The 24,375-nt window shown below is 40.9% G+C and overlaps 4 protein-coding genes across 4 annotated transcripts; all 4 read left to right on the top strand.

Moving 5' to 3' along the window:
* Window positions 1-243: 243 nt before the first annotated feature.
* LOC102437508 (olfactory receptor 5A1) lies at window positions 244-1,285 on the top strand. The gene has a single exon (XM_006091828.1). The coding sequence runs from the start codon at window positions 254-256 to the stop codon at window positions 1,214-1,216; it is 963 nt and encodes a 320-aa protein (XP_006091890.1). The 5' UTR covers window positions 244-253; the 3' UTR covers window positions 1,217-1,285.
* A 6,876-nt stretch (window positions 1,286-8,161) lies between these two features.
* On the top strand, window positions 8,162-9,088 carry LOC102437196 (olfactory receptor 4D6). The gene has a single exon (XM_006091827.1). The coding sequence runs from the start codon at window positions 8,162-8,164 to the stop codon at window positions 9,086-9,088; it is 927 nt and encodes a 308-aa protein (XP_006091889.1).
* Window positions 9,089-11,765: 2,677 nt separating this feature from the next.
* Window positions 11,766-12,701, top strand: LOC102436885 (olfactory receptor 4D11-like). Its single transcript, XM_014458468.1, is given in 1 exon segment — window positions 11,766-12,701. A coding segment is annotated over 1 exon segment (936 nt).
* A 9,480-nt stretch (window positions 12,702-22,181) lies between these two features.
* Window positions 22,182-23,117, top strand: LOC102436572 (olfactory receptor 4D11). Its single transcript, XM_006091826.1, has one exon. The coding sequence runs from the start codon at window positions 22,182-22,184 to the stop codon at window positions 23,115-23,117; it is 936 nt and encodes a 311-aa protein (XP_006091888.1).
* Window positions 23,118-24,375: the final 1,258 nt, after the last annotated feature.

The raw sequence follows: 24,375 nt of genomic DNA, 5'->3' as shown, positions 1-24,375 counted from the left end.
TCTCCTCGCTTCCACTCTCTCTAAGAATGAATGGAAAAATATCCTCAGATAAGGAATAACAAGAAAAGGGGGGAAAAGCAAATAGTTAAAACAATGACTACATTGCCCTCTGAAAGAAAGAGAATTTTGCATAAAGTTGTAACTCTCTATAATACTCTGGCTCCCACTCATGCATTTTGTAATTATTTGTTAACATCACCTTTAATTTGGATTATCACTATTGTCCCAGGTCTGCATCTTGTCCTTGTGATTCATGGGAAACATGTCCACAACTGAGGCCTGGAACAGCTCATCCGTGACCACATTCATCTTCCTGGGATTTGCGGACCATCCGGAGCTCCAGGCCCTCCTCTTTGTCACCTTCCTGGGCATCTATCTTGTGACCCTGGCCTGGAACCTGGCCCTTATCCTACTGATCAGAAGTGACATCCGCCTGCACACACCCATGTACTTCTTCCTCAGCAACTTGTCCTTCATTGACATCTGCTATTCCTCTGCAGTGGCCCCCAAGATGCTCATTGGCTTTTTCCAAGAGCGGAAGACCATATCATTCTTGGGCTGTGCTACTCAGTTCTTTTTCTTCGTCGGCTTGGGTCTAACTGAGTGCTTCCTCCTGACCGCTATGGCATACGACCGATATGCAGCCATCTCCAGACCCCTGCTCTACACTGCCATCATGTCCCAGGGCCTCTGTACACGCATGGTGGTTGGGGCCTACATCGGTGGCTTCCTGAGCTCCCTCATCCAGGCCAGCTCTATATTTCGCCTCCAGTTTTGTGGACCCAATATCATCAACCATTTTTTCTGTGACCTCCCACCAGTCTTGGCACTTTCTTGCTCTGACATCTTCTTCAGTCAACTGGTGAATTTCCTCGTGGTGGTCACTGTTGGGGGGACATCATTCCTCATCCTCCTTCTGTCCTACAGTTACATAGTGGCTGCTGTCTTGAAGATCCGCTCAGCGGAAGGCCGACGGAAAGCCTTCAACACATGTGCCTCGCACCTGATTGTGGTGACTCTGATGTTTGGGACGGCCCTTTTCATGTACCTGCGACCCAGCTCCAGCTACTCGCTTGGCAGGGACAAGGTGGTGTCTGTGTTCTATTCGCTGGTGATCCCCATGCTGAATCCTCTCATCTACAGTTTGAGGAACAAAGAAATCAAAGATGCCTTGTGGAAGGTGTTGGAAAAGAAGAAAGTCTTTTCCTGTTCATGATGATTGAAAACATATTTCTCCAAACTACTGGAGAGGTAAATGATCCATAGCATCTACCTCCACCTCTGGCTTAGGCAAGGGGGACATGTTGTGTGCATATTTGAAAATGTATGTTCCTTCCTGCTGATTCCTCTACTCATTCTTCATGGTCATGTGTCTACTGACCCCACCATGGATAGTCAGAAGGGGGAAGAAATTATTTCACCAAAAAAAAATCTTTCCAGGGTAGCAAATTCTCACATTGATATTACAACAACCACCTTTTATTGGGTGCTTAATATGTATCAAGCACAAAAGTTGTTTGATTAAATACTCATTGGAGTCTACAATGCTCATAGCACTATCTCTGTTACAAATGAGGAAACAAGGTCCCCACAAGGAACACTGACTTACCAGGGTCACACAGGAAGTAAGGAACAGAACCCCCATGCAGACCCAGGTCTTCTTTTCCAGAGCCCTTGCTCTGCCCAAATGCTGCCTTCCACATTCATCAGCAAATAGCTCTGAAGTTGTGCATGTGCAGAACTCTTATTACTTGCATCAGGCAGAATCCAAAAAGATACACTATGCATAGTCAAGGTGAATTTTTTTAAAAAAGATGCCTACTCCACCAAACACTCTCTCCAAGATGTCTGTGTTGGACTCCTATGTGGGCTACTCAATAATTTGCTAAGCAAATGCTGAAGGGCATTAGCCTTTGCTGCCATTTCTAGCTCAGCTATGTAGGGGCCTAGAAAATTGTAGTTCAATGGTATCATATCAACACTCTTCTCTTCCCAATCACTGTCACCTACACTACCTACTCAGTCAGTATTTCCTTGATTTCAACACGTCATTCCTTTACCAGTTCAGCACCTGAAACCATTTCACAGCTTGGTCACCGCTTTGATCAGCACACTCTGAGCAACTTCCTCTTGCTCTCTTCCACCTGAACTCTCTGCTCCTATAATGTCTTTGTTTCTTTACCTGAATGGATTAGCCCCTGCAGCCCCACATTCACTGTTATTTGTCATCATCTCAGGGGCATCTATCCCAGGCTGTCACCTCCAAGTCTCTACTCCTCCACGGCGGGCACTTGTAGTGGAGTTGTCCAGCACATTGAAGCTAGTGAATCCCTCTTTGATTTCTTCGTGGCTCTGTCCTCTGCCCAACACATTCACTTTCCCATTAGTATAGGTCTACTGGATATGCAGGAGTGAGCCTCCCCTGAGGCTTCTTCCACCTCCTTTATAACCATAAATAAAAGGATAAAGAGACCTCTGTTTCACAACACGAGTCCATTGTTTTCACACACACAAAAAAAACCAAAAAACTCTGTGAAGATTAGCTTTCTCCCTCTCATCACAAAATCTTCCACCTCTGAAATTTAGCTCTCTCCCCTAGAAGTTAGAAGCCAACTTAATCTGGTTAAAGTATAAAGTGATCTTATAAAATATTTATAAACTCAACTTTACCAGAAACTCTTTCTAGAACATATTTAAATAAAGTTTTCAAGCAGAGATAAAAAGTTTTCCACTTATTTATATTTACTCTCTCTAGTTTCAAACTATTTTAGGATGACTTCCAAATATACATACACTGCACAAAACAAAGCGAGTTGCAAATAAGTGAAGAGTTGTATGTTCTTTACATGATCATTAGAAAAATACAGGCAGATATATATGAATCCTTGGAATAGAAAAGATCTTTCTAAACTTAATGCTAAAAACAAAACTTTAAAGAAAAGAACAGGTCTGACTATAATAGTGTTAAATTCTCTCTGGCAAACAAAACATTAAAAAAATTAAAGGACAGATGTTTAATCAGGGAAAATATGCATGTGACATGTGTTAGACTATGTTAATGAAATGAATTAAAATGTTTATATTTATGTTAAATTAAAAATTATACTAAATTAATTTTATTTTCATTTAGATTCATTTACTATTTATATATAAAATATTAATGGTATGTTTTATAAGTCTACCATCCTCTCTTGATTTTTATACACATATGGTTCCTCCATAGAAAACATATTCTCCACTCCTGTCCTAAATAGTGCTACATACCTGCACATCCTATATAATAAAACCCTAATATGCAAATCGACTGAACGACAGAACAACTGGCAGAATGACCGGTAGCTATGACGCGCACTGACCACCAGGGGTCAGATGCTCAATGCAGAAGCTGTCTCCCCCCCCCCCCCCCCCGTTGGTCAGTGCACTCCCACAGGGAAGCACTGCTCAGCCAGAAGCCAGGCTCACAGCTGGCTGGTGAGTACAGCAGCGGTGGTAGGAGCCTCTCCCGCCTCCATGGCAGGTGGGTGGTAAGAAGTGAAGGGTCCCAGACTGCAAGAGGGCACAGGCTGGGCTGAGGGCCCCCCACCCAGTGCATGAATTTCATGCACCTGGCCTCTAGTCCTATCCTATCTAATAATAGACAAACATGGTAATTGACTGTACCTTTGCTACGCCTCCCATTGGCTAATCAGCACGATATGCAAATTAACCACCAACAAAGATGGAGGTTAATTTGCATATGTAGGCTCCAAGCAGTGGAGCAAAGCCTGACGGCCCAGGGCCGGCAGAGCAGCAAAGCCTGACGTTTCCTGGGCCAATGGAGCAGCGAAGCCTGACGTTTCCAGGGCCGGCTCCAGCCAGAACTCGGCCAGAGCGAAGGCCTGGGCCCCAGGTGCCGGAGGCAAGCCGGTGCCAGCAGCCAGAGGAAAGGAAGGCCTATTGCACGAATCTCTTCATGCAACAGGCCTCTAGTTTTTAATAAAACAAAACCAAAATATTCTAGGAAAAGCTGTATACTTTGTGCTCCTTCCCCTGAGGGAAAAGTTACAAGGTGTGGTGTGAAGAGGGTGTGGGCTCATGAGGTGAGGACTGTGGTAGAAAGTGTCCCTCTGAGTTATGCATGTTAGTGACTCACAAATCCTCTGTAAATGGGTCATTTGGAGGATTTAATATGTTAATCTATGCAAAATGCCCAGCATACACTCGGCAGACAATAGAAACTCAATAATTACGAGTTTCTCTCTTTGGATGGGTTATTTGGAGGTGAAGAGGGCAGAATTTAAGATGATTGAGTGTTTATCCTGTGCTGTGTATTACAGACCCTCACGGACCACAAAGGAAAATGCTGAACTGAATCAACCCTGGGGAATCTCAGGGTCTGACCACTGTGGATTATCTGCCTCTGGAAAATTTAAATGAGGAGGGTGTGTCCTTTACACCCCATAGAGCAGTGGTTCTCAACCTTCCTAATGCCACGACCCTTTAATAAAGTTCCTCATGTTGTGGTGACCCCCAATTTCATTGTTACAAATTGAACATAATTAAAGCATAGTGATTAATCACAAAAACAATATGTAATTATATATGTGTTTTCCAATGGTCTTAGGCAACCCTTGTGAAAGGATCGTTCGACCCCCAAAGGGGTCGTGACCCACAGGTTGAGAACCGCTGCCATAGAGTGATTCACTTGTAAAGCTGGGGATTTTGGATTTTTTAAATCCTTACTTCACAAACACTTGAAGTAATTCCTCGATGACAGGGCTATAGAGAACCAATTCTCCAAATGCACTGCTAACCATGGACTTTGAAAGTGCCTTCTCAAAAGGAGACATATGTAATACTCTTTGTAATACTTTAAGCAATAAAACAAAATTTAAAAACAAACAAAAAAACAAAAAAACCCTAACTTAAAAAAAAATTGCCTTCTCTACTTTCCAAAGCAACAGATTCCAACAGGCGCTAGAAATGAGTTTCTTAGAGGTTACACTGTCTCCAATTTCCTTTTACCTCCTCATTTCAAGTGTCTTCTACTCACAAACACACACTTGCAGTTTATTCTCTCTGTCTCATTAGACAGCAACTTGAAGACTGAACGGGGCTACATGTGCCTGATTAGACTGTATCCAAAGCAGAATAACTTAAAAAAAATACAGTCGAGAACAAACTGCAGAGATAGAGAAAGAGAGAGAGAAGACAGTCGGCAGGCATTTTCTCTATGTTTGTACCGTCCAGTCTTCCTTAAGAGCCTTGGGAAATTAGACTCAGCCAGGTGACAGGAACTTTTTTATAGCGTTTCTTCTCCATGCATTACTCTAGTCTTTCTGCCTTTCTATAAACTTAACCCAAATTCTTCCCTTTCTCTTCTGCTCCTCTGATGGGCATCCTAACCAATCTTAGAAATGTTGCTCCCAGGAAGAGAAATTAGAACAACAACAATAACTCCTATCCAAAGAAACAGGAAGTGCCATATATTCTAGGCATAAGGGAGGTCCGTAACCTTCAAATTTTCTCTTATTTTTATGCTGCTGCCTGGGATTCTACCATCTGATACTCATCTATTAGTTTAAGGCTGGTCCCCTTTTAAAATACTAAACATTCCCTTTTAAAAGAGGTTATTTTTTAAGTTTCATAGTCATTTGAACAGTACGGATCTAGAAAAAAAGCCAGAAGCTTAAGAGAGAAGGGAACATTGAGGACAAGTTCCTGAGCAGAAGAAGGTGCCCTCACAGAAAACTTCAGGACCCTCACAGTCTGGCTGCTAACATTGATACACATTTATGCATTTACAGAGAAAGTCACATTGACCGAGTGCCTGCAGTTCATGAAGTATTGTGCCAGATAATTTACAGTTACTATTTGATGCCATTCAGATGATCAAGGTTCTAATCCCAGATCCAGAAGTTGCTGATTCTGACAATTTATGGATGTCATTTATGCTCTCCCATCCTCGTTCTCTAAATCTACCAAAAGGACACTAGTCATTTAAAATTGATTGACATTTAATTTTCATATTTATTTTGCAAAATAGCTGCAGAAATTAAATTACATACATATATGTAATTCCTGTAATTTATGTCTCAAGGAGAGAATCCCCTCTTCTAAATTCAGGAAATCTCTATACTTTTCACAATAACAGTTCAGGGATTTCAATTATGTCAAAATCCCTGGTGATAAATCATTCTGATATGTTTCTAAAGTAACATTCAGGATAGCAAATCCCTGTTCCTTTTCTTCTGGTGTCAACTTATCTAGTAGAAAATTGAATTTATGGTGCTAAGAAAGCTTACTCTTAAATTCTGAATGTTCTTCTCAAGGTTATTCTCTAAACTGAATTTTTAAGGACAAAATAAAAGAATGATGAAATAGAGTCCCTTGGTTGACTTTTCAAGCCTCCTGATGATGCAAATAATCTAAACACACCAATTAAAAGACAGGGACTACAAAGTGGGGTTTTTGTTAAAGACCCAACTATATGTTGGGTCTCGTTATAGAACAAGAAACCCGCTCTAAATATAAAAATACACAGAGATTAAAAGTAACAAAATGGAGAAAGAAAAACCAAAAGAAAGCTGGAGTAGATATGTTAATTTGAGATAAAGCAGACATAGAAAATGATCAGAGATAAACGGAGGGTCTTTGTAATGATAATAATAAAAGGGTCAATTCTCCGAGATTACATAATAATCCTTAATATGTGTGCACTTAAGAACAGTGTCAAAATAAGCAAGGCAGAAACTGATAGAAATACAAGGAGAAATAGACAAATCACTATTATAGTTGGAGACTTTGATCCCCTCAATCAGTAATCGGCAGATCCAACAGGCAGAAAATCAGGAAGGATGCATTGCGTTGAACAGCAGCAATGATCAACTGGACCTAATTGATATTTATAAATTACTTTTCTCCAAAAACAGAAAAATACACATTCTTCTCAAGCTCACATGGAACATTCACTAAGATGGACCACATTCTGGGCCAAAAAACACACTTTCACAAATTACACAAAGTATGCTCTCAGACCACAGTGGAATAGAAAGCAATAGCAGAATGATAGATGGGGAAATCCCAATATTCACACATGTTGCTTAGCAACTTTTAATAACTCCCATGGCATCAGCAACTGCATTATTCCTCTTTGGAAATTATTTTTCCTACAAATATCTGACACTATTCCCCATGCTGCTTATTATATTCTTAGACTTCCAGTTCAGTGTCTAAGTGAGCAGCGGACAGTGCACGTGTTTGGGTGAAGACGAACAGAGCCATGAAGATGGGGAAACACTGCAGGCTCACTTTCTAACCTAAAGGTAAGTGAAGGAATCCTGAAGACACAATTGCAGGCAACTTTAGCTTAGCACATATATAATTTTCTAATATCTATAGCAGTGATGGCGAACCTTTTGAGCTCGGCGTGTCAGCATTTTGAAAAACCCTAACTTAACTCTGGTGCCGTATCACATATAGAAATTTTTTGATATTTGCAACCATAGTAAAACAAAGACTTATATTTTTGATATTTGTTGTATATATTTAAATGCCATTTAACAAAGAAAAATCAACCCAAAAAATGAGTTCGCGTGTCACCTCTGACACGCGTGTCATAGGTTCGCTATCACTGATGTATAGTGTTCAGTCTTCAACCTCTGAAAGGTAAAATATCCATGTGCGATTATTGATATGTATGTCAATCAGAACTAAAAGGCTTTGGCTGATTAAAATCTCCAGCCTCTCATGTAAAATATTAGGCTGTAAGCTCCATTTCCCCATAACCACTTTATAGATGCCACAGACATTATAAGAATCAAAATAAAGATGAAATGTTGCAGTAAAATAGAAAGCTTTGCATACATGTGAGGAAGTTACTCTTGCAGGACATAAGATAAGCCAGAGTCAAGTGACCACTGTCCTCTCATCTCCCTCTGGTTAGAGTAAGGACATAGAAGTGTGATGGTTCTTCCTGTAAACACGGGGTACTTACAGTAGGAAAGAAGAACCATCAGGATAAAGACTTTCCAGACCATTTTCTGAGTAGTAACGATTATTTGGATGCTTAAAAGAGCCTCATAACAATATATGATAAGTGATGTTGCCGCCTCATGATACCATACTCCTAATCCTAACATGTCTTCTCCCAACGTAGACCTGGAAGAAGGTGATCCCTATCATGGGCCAGAGTAACCACACCACTGTGAGGGAATTTGTCTTCCTAGAATTCACTCGCTTCCGGGAACTGGAGTTTTTCTTGTTTGTGTTCTTCCTTGCTGTGTATGTGACAACTGTGCTGGGCAATGCCCTCATTGTGGTGACCATCACCTGTGACTCCCACCTGCACACTCCCATGTACCTTCTCCTAAGGAACAAATCAGTCCTAGACATTGTGTTTTCATCAGTCACCGTTCCCAAGTTGCTGGTAGATCTTTTGTCAGAGAGGAAAACCATCTCTTACAATGGCTGCATGGCACAGATCTTTTTCTTCCACTTTACTGGTGGGGCAGATATTTTTTTCCTCTCTGTGATGGCCTATGACAGGTACCTTGCAATCGCCAAACCCTTGCATTATGTGACCATTATGAGAAGAGAGGTGTGGGTGGCCTTAGTGGTGGCTTCCTGGGTGGGTGGTGGTTTGCACTCAATTGTCCAGATAATTCTGATGCTTCCACTCCCCTTCTGTGGCCCCAACACCCTGGATGCCTTCTACTGTGATGTGCCCCAGGTGGTTAAACTGGCCTGCACTGACACCTTTGCTCTGGAGCTTCTCATGATCTCTAACAATGGGCTGGTGACCCTGTTGTGGTTCCTCCTGCTCCTGGGGTCCTATACTGTCATTCTGGTGATGCTCCGATCTCACTCTGGGGAGGGCCGGAAAAAGGCCCTCTCCACCTGCACCTCCCACATCGTGGTGGTGACTCTTCACTTTGTGCCTTGTGTTTACATCTACTGCCGACCCTTCACTACGCTGCCCATGGACACAGCCGTGTCCATCAATAACACGGTCATCACTCCCATGCTGAACCCCATGATCTACACCCTGAGAAACCAGGAAATGAAGTCATCCATGAAGAGACTGAAGAGGAGACTTGGACCTTCTTAGAGTAGTAAACTGGGGTGAGCAGTCAGACTGAGACTGGAAATCTAATTCTGATTTGGTTTTCTCAAGCTGCTAGCCTTAGGGTAAGAGAGACAACTAGCTCTTTCTCCAGTCATTTCTAAACATTCTCATAGCCCTTCAACTCTATTAGAAGGAATATAAGAACAAAAGGAAGAGATGAGATTGAACAACATAACTATAGACTTGTGGACTGGGAAAAGTATGGGGTATAAGATTAAAATCAACAAACGAAATGCTATTTTTTCTGTAATCTGTGACTCTTTTTTTAAAAAATATATTTTTATTGATTTCAGAAAGGAAGGGAGAGAAAGAGAGAGAAAGAAACATCACTGATGAGTGAGAATCATTGATCGGCTGCCTCCTGCACGGCCCCTACTGGGAGTTGAGCCTGAAACCCAGGAATGTGCCCTTAACCAGAATCAAACCCAGGACCCTTCAGTCAACAGGCCAACACTCTATCCACTAAGCCAAACCAGCTAGGACTAGTCTGTGACTCTTAAGCCAACATATTTTACCTCACTTTCAACACTTGTAATATAGAAATACTATGTCTACTAACAAGGTTGTCATGAAAATAAAACATGATAAATGTTGAGAGGATGATAGTTGTGATGGTGAGCACCACTTCTGGCATTAATCGGGCATACAATCAATATTACCTATTATCTATCCTGCTATCCCTAAATAGCACATGGACAGAATATGGAGGTACTTATTTCACACATACTTTTTCTGGTGAAAGTTATTTCCAGTTGACTATTAAAATAACTTCTTTATTTTATACTTTGAGTACAGAATTTTCAATATATTTCACCAATTAGTGATAGTAAAAATTAAACAACTTTTTATACTTCTTTTTCTTTAACTTTATTTTTATTGTTGACACTATTACAGATGTCCCCCCCAACCCCCACCTCGCTCCTCTGCCCACCTGCACCCAGCCCCTACTTCCCCTTCCTTCTGGCCATCACCACATTGTTGTCTGTGTAAATAGACAAAAAAAAATAGTAGCTTTTGTTACTGCTGGAAATCGGGATATTTCCTATCAACTTCTATTCCACCTAAATCTACCTCTACTTCTCTTGTGACACATTTCACATTTTGCCATGCATTATGTTCATCAATTTACACAAACCATCCACTTTTGATCAACTGTAAGCACTTTGATAATGGGGTCCAATTTATCCACATACATTTGGAAGTTGCTATAAATATTCTCTTGATGCCCGGCTGGTGTGGCTCAATGGTTGGGCATCAATCCATGAACCAGGAGACCATGTTTTGATTCCCAGTCAGGACATAAGCCTGGGTTTGGGCTTGATCTCCAGTAGGGTGTGTGCAGGGGGCAGCCAATCAGTGATTCTCATCATTGATGTTTCTATCTCTCTCCCCCTCCCTTCCTCTCTAAAATCAATATATACACTGAGTGGCCAGATTATTTTGACCACCCCATCAGTACAATGAAGTGAATTAGTTATGCAAATAATAATAATAATAATAATAATAATAAAACCTTGAGTGTATTTGCTTAGGAAGTTTTCAATATTCAGTATTTTTGGAAGTGTCAATGAAGTACTGATGGGGTGGTCATAATAATCTGGCCACTCAGTGTATATATTTTTAAAGGCATTATTCTAGTGATACCAGTGTCTTTCCCTGTTGTGTGATCCCTTCACTCTCTTGTCTTTGACCCACAAAGGGAAAGAGGAAGAGGAGAGCATGATTGACATAGTATGAACCACCTCTCAGAAGTAGATCACTATTTCTATTCCTCCCCCACATTCAAGCAAGGATCACATCAGTTGTATAAGAGCAGTAAAGTTTTATAGGTCTGCTGTACAACACTGGCTATAGTTAACAATATGGTATCATGCACTTAAAATCTATTATGAGGGTAGCTTTCACGTTTAAGTGTTTCAACCATAATATAAAAAATTAATGATATACTTTGAGATTTGGATTTACACAATGTTTCTATCTGTTTCCCAATAGTAAATTATAAACATTTTTAAATTCAGCAAATAATCTAATCAGTATAATCACAATGACCAGTTACACAGAATAAGAGGCTGCAATTTTAAGAAATTCAGCATTAAACAACCAAGAGCAAGGAAACTGATTCATGCCACAGCAATACTGCAACAGGAAACAGAATGATATCCTTTTTTTTTTTTTAGCAAGACAAGACACTGTTGAAGTCAATAGAATATTCACTAATATAAGTATTAAACTTATAGACTATAAGTTTACAATAGCTGGAACCACATCTTATTTATCTTTATATTTAATGCTTCAGACAGTTCCTGGCATTCAATAAATATGTGTGGAATGAAAATAATAATAAAATTTTAAAACTAAAATGAGTTAATTAAAATAGGCTATGGAAATATCATTACTTAAAATAAAAGCTTATCCTCGCCAAAAGCAGTTTTATAGAAAAAGAATTATTGAATGACTTTGCATGTGATCATTTTACTTAATCACCAAGCTGATTGCAATCTTGAAAATTTGGGCAACTCAAAAAATTATAAAAGGCACAGCCGTGTAGGCAGCTTTCTGAATTGCATTCTTAGTGCTTAGGAAGAAAACCAAATAAGTAGACAAGTACTTTTTCATATGAAGTAGCTTGAAACAAAAGAGAGAAAAAGAAGATGACTCCATGAAGCTGAAAAGTGGCACAAGGGTAAAAGAATTGATTTTCCTTGGCCCCATCCAGAATCAAGAACTGAGTTGGGTCTAATTTCTTTTCCTACTTTAGGTGTATGTGACAACTCTGCTGGGAAACCTCCTCATCATGGTCACCGTGACCTGTGAGTCTCTCCTTCAGACCCACATGTACTTTTTGCTCTGTAATTTGTCTATCGCCGATATCTGCTTCTCCTCCATCACAGCTCCCAAGGTTCTGGTGGACCTTCTGTTAATGAGGAAGACCATCGCCTTCAATGGCTGTTTGACCCAGATGTTTTTCTTCCACCTTGTTGGAGGGGTGGATGTATTTTCTTTGTCAGTGATGGCATTAGATCGGTATGTGGCCATCTCCAAGCCCCTGCACTATGTGACCATCATGAGGAGGGGGCGTTGCACTGCCCTCATTGCAGCCTCCTGGGCTGGGGGCTTTGTCCACTCCATCGTCCAGATTTCCCTGTTGCTCCCGCTCCCCTTCTGTGGACCCAATGTGCTTGACACTTTCTACTGTGATGTGCCCCAGGTCCTCAACCTTGCCTGCACAGACACCTTTGCACTTGAGCTTCTGATGATTTCTAACAATGGCTTAGTCACTACCCTGTGGTTCTTCTTCCTCCTGGTATCCTACACAGTCATCCTAATGATGCTGAGGTCTCAGGCAGGAGAGGGCAGGAGGAAAGCCTTCCACACCTGCACAGCCCACATCACTGTGGTGATTCTGCATTTTGTGCCCTGCATCTATGTCTACACCCGGCCCTTCACTGCCCTCCCCACAGATAAGACCATTGCTGTCACCTTCACTGTCATCTCCCCTCTGCTGAACCCCTTGATTTATACTTTGAGGACCCAGAAGATGAAGTCAGCCATAAGGAGACTGAAGAGGAGACTTGTGCTTTCTGACAGGGTATAGACCAGTAGCTCACTCCTTCTTACCACCTTTAAAAATATTTGTCCATCAAATAAACTATATTCACTAAAAAATTTTCTAGTTAATTTTTATATTTCTACTAAGGTACACATGACTTTCAAAGAGTCTGATTAGCATAAAATAATAATGTAGAAAGATGGATTTTATGTTATAAAAGAAAGTAGAGAAATCAAATTGCTGCCTTACAAGCATCTTATTGAACTAGGGCAGTGGTCGGCAAACTCATTAGTCAACAGAGCCAAATATCAACAGTACAACAATTGAAATTTCTTTTGAGAGCCAAATTTTTTAAACTTAAACTATATAGGTAGGTACATTGTTTTTAACTTAATTAGGGTACTCCTAAAGCTTAGGAAGAGCCACACTCAAGGGGCCAAAGAGCCGTATGTGGCTCACGAGCCGCAGTTTGCCGACCACGGAACTAGGGTAAGTGGCAAATTTGACAAAACCAAAAAAATATATTGTCCCAGTTATGTATGCACTTTTTATTTAACATTATTTATATAATTCGTATTATCCACTCCCTCTACTTTACTTAGAGATAATGAAAAAGTGAAAAGGAGATTATTTGCTCAGAACTTGGCATCCAGACTTATAATTTTCCCCTCATCCTCTTGTCAGGTGCCTAGTTCTTAGAACCAGTAATCCCTCAATTAATTGCAGCTTTACAGGTTATTTAGTATCAGACGAGTATTGCTAAATGATTCTTTAGAAATTATCCCAGACCCAAATCAAACACAAGATGTATTTAATATTTTAAAATTTTTGTTATTGAAACCATAGTGCTAATACCTTTCATATAAGAATATGAACACAAGGGACCCCCCATATATAAATAAATAACTGGATTCATGAAAACACATGTTACACACATGACCTTGACTTCACACTATTTTGAAAGCCAGGAGAACTGTGTTCATTATAATCATGTAGAATGGAAATGAATCACCACTCTAGGAAAGCTCTTTGAAGCAAAAATGAAACTTCTTTAACTCCTTCTCCCACCCCCCAACCCCGCCCCAAAGAAAGAAATAGAGCAAAGCAAACAACCACAAAAAACCTCAATTAATAAATATTACCTCTTACTCATTTCTGCTCTTCAAATCATTGGAGAATATGGTCAAAAAATGATTGAGTTGTTTTTAATGTCTGATGACTCTCTAAAAATGACAGAAACCTCTGAAGATGCTTCAGACTGTGCCTATACATTCAAAAATGTTGAAATGAAGCAGAAAACGTTACTCTATATATCAACTTGGATTTTAATTATTTACTTATTATGCTATTTACAGCTGCTGAGAATCCCCCCCCCCTATTTCTGGAGTTAGATCCTAGATCTAAATTTTTGAAACTAAAAAAAAAAAAAAAGTCATGTCCTGGTATAAATCTCAGTCCACAAATCAGACATGCAGAAGCCTTGAGCTGGGGATGTACTCAAAGTGTCCAAGAGACAGTCAGAGAGGCTTTATAACTAGAAGAGAAGAAGCAAGGAGAAGAGAGGTAGTTGTTGCAAAGAGATAATGGGGCCACCGGACAAGGTCATTAGGACCTTTTCAATCATTGTAAGGATTTTGACTTTCACATTAAGTAAGATGGGGTGTGTATTTAGAGGGCTTCAAAGAGCAGAATTAATGGTGCATGTTTTCACAGAAATTCAGGGTCTGCTGTTATAAATATACTGAAGAGAGGTATAGACAAAAACAAAAAGACCAATTAAGAGGCTACCGAAATAGTTCCATGAAAGAAGTAATGAAGACATGACTTAGGTAGTAATGGTGGAGGTGGTGAGGATTTTTAAACACTGTGAAGGTTGAGCAAGTGGGATTTTCTGATGGATCCAGGGTGGATTTCCTGGCTACATGTGCACCCCATGAGAACTCCATCGCCCACTTTGTGCATCAGCCGTTGAGAGGGAGCTTCTTCACTCTGGCCTACACACCCCCCTCAGGTCCCAGGGCTCCTTCACCCACATGGGTGGAACTGCCTAAGGAACTTGTTCAGAATCCCTAAGAATAGACCTTCGTTTCCCAAGAAGAATATTACTAAAAGGAAACATTAGGGATGATTCTGACTGAACTGACCTAACAGGATTTCTATTGAAGATAGGCCAGGGTGATCAGATATCTCTTGGGGATGGTGGAGGATGAGGAATCTGGTTAGATATGGAAGGTGAGGGTTCTGGCTGAACCAACTTAGCAGAATTTTTACTAAAATTGGACAATGCAGAGGCAAACATGGAGGTCCAAAAGTTGAGGTCCAATTGAAAAGTTCAGGGGAGCCTGAGTAGAGTTTGTTGCTGCTAGAAAAAAAATGTGTGTTCCCAAGCATATGTGCCTGCGTAACATCTTAATTACTCCCACTGAAACAAGCTCACCATCAGGAGAACTTTTCCACAGCCATATCCAACTCTATTCCCTCTGATAATTCTCACACTAGTCCTGGGGTTAGGGAATTGGTAAATATGACGAAGCACCGTGAATCAGCATGGAGGAGTCAAGAAAGTACTACTCTTGAGTTTGTCTTTTTCCACGTAAGGATAGAAGAGAAGCCTCTGAATTCACTACTTAACAGACTTTTCTGATGCTGAATGAGTCCCAAGGTTCCTGTGAACATTAATTAAGATGTTCTTGAAAGAAGATTGGAGATTTTAGGTAAGAAGCATTACTCTACATGAGTGTGTGTGCCTGTGGGGTCTGGTGTCTATGCATAAGAGTGAGGAAAGAAAAGTGAAAAAAATTGAAATCCAGATAGAATCATTAATATTCATACATTTATTTTGCATAAACATAATGTAATAAGTACACAAGATGCTGCATTCCAGGGCGAACCTTCAGTGACAGACAGCACAGCTAAGAGATATTAATAAAGAGGATATCGTGGACCTAAGCCGGCAGGAGGTAACCAATCAATGTGTTTCTGTCTCTCCCTCTCCCTTCCACTCTCTCTAAAATATCAATGGAAAAAATATCCCTGGTGAGGATTAAAATAATAATAGTAATAATAATAAAAAGAGGAGATTGTGAAAAGACAGGCATAAAAATTAGTTTTATTTGGAATAGAAGAAAAGGCAGTTTTTGTTTCCTGGGACCCCTTTAATTACACACTGAAGAGGGATTTTCTCAGGCTTATTTCCTGGAGACAGAGCTCCTCAAACTGAAGTTGACAAAAGTATTTCTTACGCTAAAGTTAAAACGAGGGAGAAATGAAATCAGACCTTCAAAAAAAGTTAACGAATGATACAATGAACACCTAACTACCCTTTCTTAGATTTACTAAAAAATAAACATTTTATAGCAATGACTTTCTTTCATATGTCTTTCTGTGCCTTCATGTTTACATCCTTTCTTTCCAGCCAAACTTACCACTTATAAGCAACTTTTATATATTCAAGTGGCCCCCTAAAGCTAGAGCTCCCATTCTCTCCATTCCCGTGTGCCCCAAACATAAAGGTCACCTTCTCCATGCAGGTTTCTCTGGGCCTCTTAGGGAGAAATCACCCCTCTCTCACACACAGCTCATCTGTCTTCAGATGGTCCCCACTACTCCCATATTACCATTAGATTTCAATTCTTTTTCCACTGGTTTTAGATTAAATTCCTTTTTCTCAAATAACCTAGAACTCTGCCAATTCTCCATCAATATTTACTAAATAATTAGATGGATTGAAAATAGCAGAAAGATGGCACAGAAGCTGGTGGATATCATCTGAATTATCAAAGGCAGGTTGTGAACTTGGGACCTATTTCTTTCTGACAAGGAGGTCAGACTTGGGGTCTGAGGTACCTTCTACCCTTCTGTGCAAACCAGAGTCTGTTATTTACATGGGGTCCCCGTGAGAGGCCTTCATAACTAGTTTGGGCCCTGACTGGTTTGGCTCCGTGGATAGAGCTTCGCCCCAAGGACTGAAGGGTCCCGGTTCGATTCCAGTCGAGGGCATGTACCTTGGTTGCAGGTACATTCCCCTGCCCTGGTTGGGGTGGCCCTGGTTGGGGTGGCCCCGGTAGGGGCGTGTGTGGGAGGCAACCAATTGATGTGTCTCTCTCACATTGATGTTTCTCTCTCTGTCTCTCCCCCTGCCTTCCACTCTCTCTAAAAATCAATGGAAAAAATATCCTCTGGTGAGGATTAACAGCAACATAACTAGTTTGGACCTCCTCCATCTCTCTAGTTACAATACTGAGTTGGCATTTTCTGGTGATCATTTCCTCTCTCTTAGAACTAGTCGGGATCAACCACTCAGTTACCATTTAGTTCAACACACTCCATTTACAGATGAGTCTCCAGTATTAAAGGTCACTCAACATAGTACTAATCAGAACAGATCACTAATCAGAACAGCCCTGTATGCTGAGACTTTGCATGTGCTAATTCACCTAATCCTCACACCTTCACTTCATAGATGAAGAAGTGAAGACTGAATGAGGTCTCTCATTAGTCCAAATCACAGTGACAAAACCAGGACTTGAGCCCAAATGGTGCTCATTGTAGAGACCATGCCCCGATTTCTCTGGTCTGCAATGATGTGGCATAAGAAGCCAAACCATGCAAGCACTCCCCTTACTATCACTCACTGTCACCACCCGCTGGGCCACTCTTACTGCCACCTAAGGAAAAATACCTCGTGTTTTCCTCAAGACAAAATGTCCTGCTGAAGTTGTTTTAGAATACATGTTCTGGGAAATATACACCTTGGCTAAAAGACTGTCAGTATAGTTAAAGAATCTGTGTGTCTGTGAGAGCCCTTTCTTTAAGGTAATACACATAGAATCGTACTTATTGTGGATTAGGCAATGCTCTAAGTAATGATGATTTACATAGATCAATTCATCTAATAATCACAAAATTCACATGAGGGAGATGCTATTGTTTCCAAATACTACGGGGTGGAGTAACTTGCCCATTTTTGCATAACCAGTACCTGTGAAACTGAGGTTTAAATAGACTGTGTGATGCTTGAGATGCTCTGATACCTCTAGGTAATGTTTCTTTGTTTTGGGGAAGGTTCTTTGTTTTTGTTTTTGTTTTGTTTTAGTTTTCCATAGTAAATAGACTTTGGACAAAATTGCATACAAATGAAAGAACATTTGAAAGGAAGGTGACCTAAATGAAAAGAAATACCTCCATTTGAGTTGAAAAGCATACCCCAAAAATGGGAGAGAAGTGACTTTTACCTTTCTTCTGTTTCTGATTATAAAAAGGGGGAGATAAACTGTAAAGAAACAAATTAAGGTCCATTTTAAGGATTCACAAGAAGAAGAAAAGGAATTCAAAAAACAAGATTATATGGTAAATACACTTTTAACATTTTAAGAAACTGCCAAACTGTTTTCAAAAGAGGTTGTACCACTTTACATTCTCACCAGAGTTCTAATTTCTTTACATTTTTGCTTGCTCTGAAAATATATATATTTTTTATTATTTTAGCAACTCTAATAGGTATATAGTATTGTCTCACTGTGGTTTTAATTTACATTTCCTTGGTGATAAATGATGGTGTACATCCTCTCATGTGCTTATTTGCTATCCCTACATCTTCTTGTTTAAGTGTCTGAACAAATCATTTGTCTTATTTTTTTGCATTGTGTTGTTTGTTTCCTTGTTATTGAATTTTAAGAGTGACGGCCATTCCATTCCTAGGCACTTACCCAAGAAAAATGAAAACACATGTTCACACAAAGAACTGTACATGAATATTCATAGCAGCTTTATGTGTAATAGCCAAAAAGAAGAAAAAAATCCAAATGTTCATCAACAAGTAAGTAAATAAGCAAACTGTGGTATACAAAATAAAAGGGCATGAAATATGAATACACACAAAAACATGTTTGAATTTTATGTGTGAAAGAAGCCAAGTAAAAAAAAATTAGATATTGTGGGATTCCATTTTTTGAACATTCTAGAAAATACAAACTAATAGGCAGTGACAGAAAGCAGATCAGTGGTTTCCTGAAGAAGGGGGGGCAGAGGGGACAGATTACAAAGGACACTTCTGGGGTGGTCAATATATTAACTGTCTTAAATATAGTGATGGTGTCGTGGTTATATGCTTAAACCATATCAAACCCTATCCAAGTGTGTATTTCAAATACCTGAGTCTACTGTATATCAATGGCAGGTCAATTTTTTTAAAGTACTTTTTTTTTTAATTAAATCTTTATTGTTCAGATTATTACAGTTGTTCCTCTTTTTTCCCCCCATAGCTCCCCTCCACCCAGTTCCCACCCCACCCTCTGCCCTTAACCCCCCCCCACTGTCCTCATCCATAGGTGTACGATTTTTGTCCAGTCTCTTCCCGCACCCCCCACACCTCTTCCCCCCGCCCCCGAGAATAGTCCGTCCACTCCCTTTCTATGTCCCTGATTCTATTATATTCACCAGTTTATTCTGTTCATCAGATTATTTATTCACTTGATTTTTAGATTCACTTGTTGATAGATGTGTATTTGCTGTTCATAATTTGTATCTTTACCTTTTTCTTCTTCCTCCTCTTCTTAAAGGATACCTTTCAGCATTTCATATAATACTGGTTTGGTGGTGATGAGCTCCTTTAGCTTTTTCTTATCTGTGAAGCTTTTTATCTGACCTTCACTTCTGAATGATAGCCTTGCTGGGTAAAGTAATCTTGGTTGTAGGTTCTTGGCATTCATCACTTTGAATATTTCTTGCCACTCCCTTCTGGCCTGCAAAGTTTCTGTTGAGAAATCAGCGGACAGTCATATGGGTACCCCCTTGTAGGTAACTGACTTTTTTTCTCTTGCTGCTTTTAAGATTCTCTCTTTGTCTTTTGCTCTTGGCATTTTAATTATGATGTGTCTTGGTGTGGTCCTCTTTGGATTCCTTTTGTTTGGGGTTCTCTACACTTCCTGGACTTGTAAGTCTATTTCTTTCACCAGGTAGGGGAAGTTTTCTGTCATTATTTCTTCAAATAGGTTTTCAATATCTTGCTCTCTCTCTTCTTCTGGCACCCCCATAATTCGGATGTTGGTATGCATGAAGTTGTCCCAGAGGCTCCTTACACTATCTTCATATTTTTGGATTCTTTTTTCTTTTTGTTTTTCCGGTTGGGTGTTTTTTGCTTCTTCGTATTTCAAATCTTTGACTTGATTCTTGGGATCCTCTAGTCTGCTGTTGGATCTCTGTATAATATTCTTTATTTCAGTCAGTGTATGCTTAATTTCTAGTTGGTCCTTTTTCATATCCTCAAGGGTCTCACTAGATTTCTTGAGGGTCTCACTAAATTTATCCGCGGTTTCTAGAAAATTCTTGAAAAACCTTACAAGTGTGGTTTTGAACTCTATATCCAGTAGTTTGCTTTCCTCCATTTCTGTCATTTGTGACCTGTTTCTTTGTCTCTGCATTTTTTTTTTTGCTTCCCTGTGTTGATAGAGTGGCTTTCTGTGCTAGGTGTCCTATAGGGCCCAGTGGCTCAGCCTCCCCAATTACCTGAGGTGGACACTCTTGGTGCACCCCTTTGTGGGCTGTGTGCACAGTCTTGTAGTTAAGCCTTGATTGTAGTTGCTAGCTCTGGGAGGAATTGACCTCCAGGCCAATTGGCTGTGAGAGTCAGCTGTGTCTGCAGTGGGAGAATTTCTGTGCTGACACCCTTATGGGGCAAGACTTGCTTCAGTGGCGCTTTGGTGCTCACTGAGTCTGCCCCCTGAGTGTGTCCCTTATGGATCCGAGGAGTTGTAATCTGGATGGTTCCACTCTGACCACTGGCTACACTGGCTCTTGGATCTCTAAGGAGGTGCTAATTTAGCCTCTGCCTGAGACTACCCAGTAGGAGCTATGGAGAGATCTGCAGATTCCTCTTCTTTGTTTGGGGTTTGGAGGTGCCTAGATGAGGCCCAGCTGTGAAGCAATGCAAGCTGCTGTGGGGCCTTGGGCCTTCTTTTGGAAGTTCTGGGTCTCTCTGACCCAGCTGCAGTTTGTTAGGTAATTTTCAGATTGTAAAGGGCCAGGCCTTTCATATGCAAAAGCCTCTGCACACAGCTTGGGTGGGGCGGGGTCTCAGGGAATCAACAGGGCAGAGCAAACAGCTATGGCTGCTCCTCAGTCCTATCCTAAGAGGCCCCGAATCTCAGTGTCCTGGTAATCGCTGCAAGCACCTCAGAGAAAGCCGCCCTCGAGTTCCGACCGATGCCAGACAGTCCAGTTTCTCCCTGTATGAGTCTGGGTCCCCAGAGACTCACCCTGAACTGGAGTTCAGAGCAGTCGGGAGCTTGAGACTCCCTCCCGATTGACAAAGACAACCGTGTCCTCAGTTGCCAGCCCTTTCCACGTGCACCTCCGTACCTCTGCACTTTACTTCCACACCTCCTCTGAGTCTCAGTGTGCTTTTCTCTTTCCTTCTAGTTGTAGAATTTCCACTCAGCCAGCCTTCCTGTGGTTCTGGATGATGTTCGTTTTGTCTTTTAGTTGTATTTTTTAAGTGGTTGTGCGAAGCAGCAATTTCCGGTGTTTACCTATGCTGCCATCTTGGTTTCTCCTAAAGTACTTTTTTAAGAAATACATTTGAACAATGAACAGAAGAAAAGCTCTGAGTTATACTTTTATTTCTATAGCTGAAGTTTGGGTACCTAAAGTCTTTAAAGTAATAGTAGAAGCAAAGAAGTACCCTTGTGGAAGAATGGAGCAATAGAAAATAATTGTATGGCTTTCAATTTTTCTAACTGTTCATAAAATTAAATTTGTGATTTAGAAAAAGGGGAGGCCTGGCCAGTGTGGCTCAGAGGTTGAGTGTCAACCTATGAACCAGGACATCGTGGTTCCATTCCCTGTTAGGGCACATGCTGGGCTGCAAGGCTCTATCCCCCCAGTGGGGGGTGTGCAGGAGGCAGCCAATCACTGATTCTCTCATATTATTGATGTCTCTGTCTCTTTCTCCCTCTCCCTTGCTCTCTGAAATGAATACAAATTTATTTTCTAATTAGATAAATAAAGGGAAGAGTGTTTCTGCAGAACTCAGTCCAAAGGGAACCATTGTGCAGATAGAGGTTCTTAAACTATTTAAATGGAGTGCCCGGTCTGGGGGGGCGGAAATCCTCCTGTGGAATTCGAAAGACCCCAGTCACAGCAAATAGGCACTTGCCTTAACCACACACCAATCTGACTCCATTTTTATATCCTTTGTGTCACAATAGTCCTTTTCTGAATATTTCACATCCACCTGTTTATCTTGGGTACTTAGAACTTGTATACTTAAAACATTGTTTTTATGTATTTTCTAAAATATTATAATTTACAGAGTAAAGAATAATTAAGTGCATGCTTGTGCAATAAGATGTCATTTTGGACACACTGGCAATAACCTAAGCTATTCATGTGGTGATAACAACTCACTGGTTTTCAGACCTAATACCTGCCTCTATAAACCTGAATCTATTAAGGGAGAGTAAACACTTTCTGAAATAACAATTTTCATTTTTTCCAAGCTACATGAGGAAGAGGAAACATGATTCAATGGATTTGGGAAATGGCACCAGAGTGAAAGAATTTATATTTCTGGGACTTACTCAGTCCCAAGACCTGAGTTTGGTCTTATTTCTTTTTCTGTGTTTTGTGTACATGACAACTCTGCTGGGAAACCTCCTCATCATGGTCACCGTGACCTGTGAGTCTCGCCTTCACACCCCCATGTACTTCCTGCTCCGCAATCTAGCTATCCTTGACATTTGCTTCTCCTCCATCACTGCTCCGAAGGTTCTAGTAGACCTTCTGTCGAAGATAAAGACCATATCCTATGCAAGCTGCATGACACAGATGTTTTTCTTCCACCTCCTCGGTGGGGCAGACATTTTCTCTCTCTCTGTGATGGCCTTTGATCGCTACATAGCCATCTCGAGGCCCCTGCACTATGTGACCATCATGAGGAGGGGGCGTTGCACTGCCCTCATTGCAGCCTCCTGGGCTGGGGGCTTTGTCCACTCCATCGTCCAGATTTCCCTGTTGCTCCCGCTCCCCTTCTGTGGACCCAATGTGCTTGACACTTTCTACTGTGACGTGCCCCAGGTCCTCAACCTTGCCTGCACAGACACCTTTGCACTTGAGCTTCTGATGATTTCCAACAATGGCTTAGTCACTACCCTGTGGTTCTTCTTCCTCCTGGTATCCTACACAGTCATCCTAATGATGCTGAGGTCTCAGGCAGGGGAGGGCAGGAGGAAAGCCATCTCCACCTGCACAGCCCACATCACTGTGGTGACTCTGCATTTTGTGCCCTGCATCTATGTCTACACCCGGCCCTTCACTGCCCTCCCCACAGATAAGGCCATTGCTGTCACCTTCACTGTCATCTCCCCTCTGCTGAACCCCTTGATCTACACTCTGAGGAACCAGGAAATGAAGTCAGCCATGAGGAGACTGAAGAGAAGACTCATGCTTTCTGTGATGGAATAGAATAAGCATCTCCAACCTCTTCTTCACCAAGGATTCCTTTCATGATTTTTCCTACAGTCATACTTCTGTACTCAAATATATTGTCAATAAACCAACTACACTTACTAGATGACATTTTATTTTCCTGTTTAAGTAATAGATTATTAATAACCCAACCTTCTGGTAAGCATGAAATAACTAGTATTATAGGATTAAGCTAATTGATGTATTTCCACTCAAGGACAACTATAAAACAGCGAAGAAATTAATTGAATTCAACTCCTTTTTCAAAAGGCAAGTAAATAGCCCAAACCAGTTTGGCTCAGTGGATAGAGGATCAGCCTGTGGACTGAAGGGTCCTGGATTTGATTCCAGTCAAGGGCATGTACCTTGGTTGCGGGCACATGTGCAGGAGGCAGCTGATTGCTCATTGCTCATTTCTGGGTCTCTATCCCTCTCCCTTCCTCTCTGTAAAAATCAATAAAATATATTTTTTAAAAGAGGTAAGTAAATAGAAGCCTATAGATAGAATGATTTGCTCAAGAACTTGTATAAATTCAATTACAGAGAAGTCTCCAGCTACCCAATCTATTGCTCTTCCGCCCTGTGAATGTAATTTATTACATTACTAGATCTGTCTATGCCAAATCCTGATCTAGAAAGATCTCATGATCAGTGCCTCTGAAATACACATACCTGGGTACATGTCGCTTATCACAGATTAAGAAATTTTCTCCATTTAGTTAAACTCCATATGGTCTTGTGACCTAAAAGGTACATAATGGTTGTCCTCCTGCATTCTTACCAGGAATGAAAAAGCTTGAGATTTCCCATAACGGCCTAACAGAATTTATCTTATGCAGTACTAGACATGTTAGATTCACAGTCTCATGGAATGCTTAGACATAGGCAGAACCTCGGGATCCTACACCAAGAGCAATCCATTCTCACTATGCAAGACCTGATTTCTCCAGGTGCCGCCTTACCAGGGCCAACCTCAGATGGGCTTTACTATTGAGGATCTACACATTCTTCCCACCAGAGAGAGAAGGGACATGTTAAGGGAGGTAAACCTCTAACCAATCTATCTTCCAATCTGCTGGTGTTTGTAAAGAGGCAGTCTAGGCTAGCACTTTCATCTGGGGAAGCATGATAAAAGTAAAGTGAAAAGGAAAGCATTTTAGCTGAAAGCTCTGGGATCTGAGTCAAACAGACCTGGGTCCAGATCCTACCTCTGCCATCCACCAGCTGTGAACAAAGTATTGTAACTCTTCACAGG

The sequence above is a fragment of the Myotis lucifugus genome, unplaced genomic scaffold (genome assembly GCF_000147115.1).
Source record: "Myotis lucifugus unplaced genomic scaffold, Myoluc2.0 scaffold_97, whole genome shotgun sequence".
Lineage (NCBI taxonomy): Eukaryota > Metazoa > Chordata > Mammalia > Chiroptera > Vespertilionidae > Myotis > Myotis lucifugus.
Note: the sequence above shows the minus strand (reverse complement) of the source record. Positions and strands in the feature narration are given on the sequence as shown.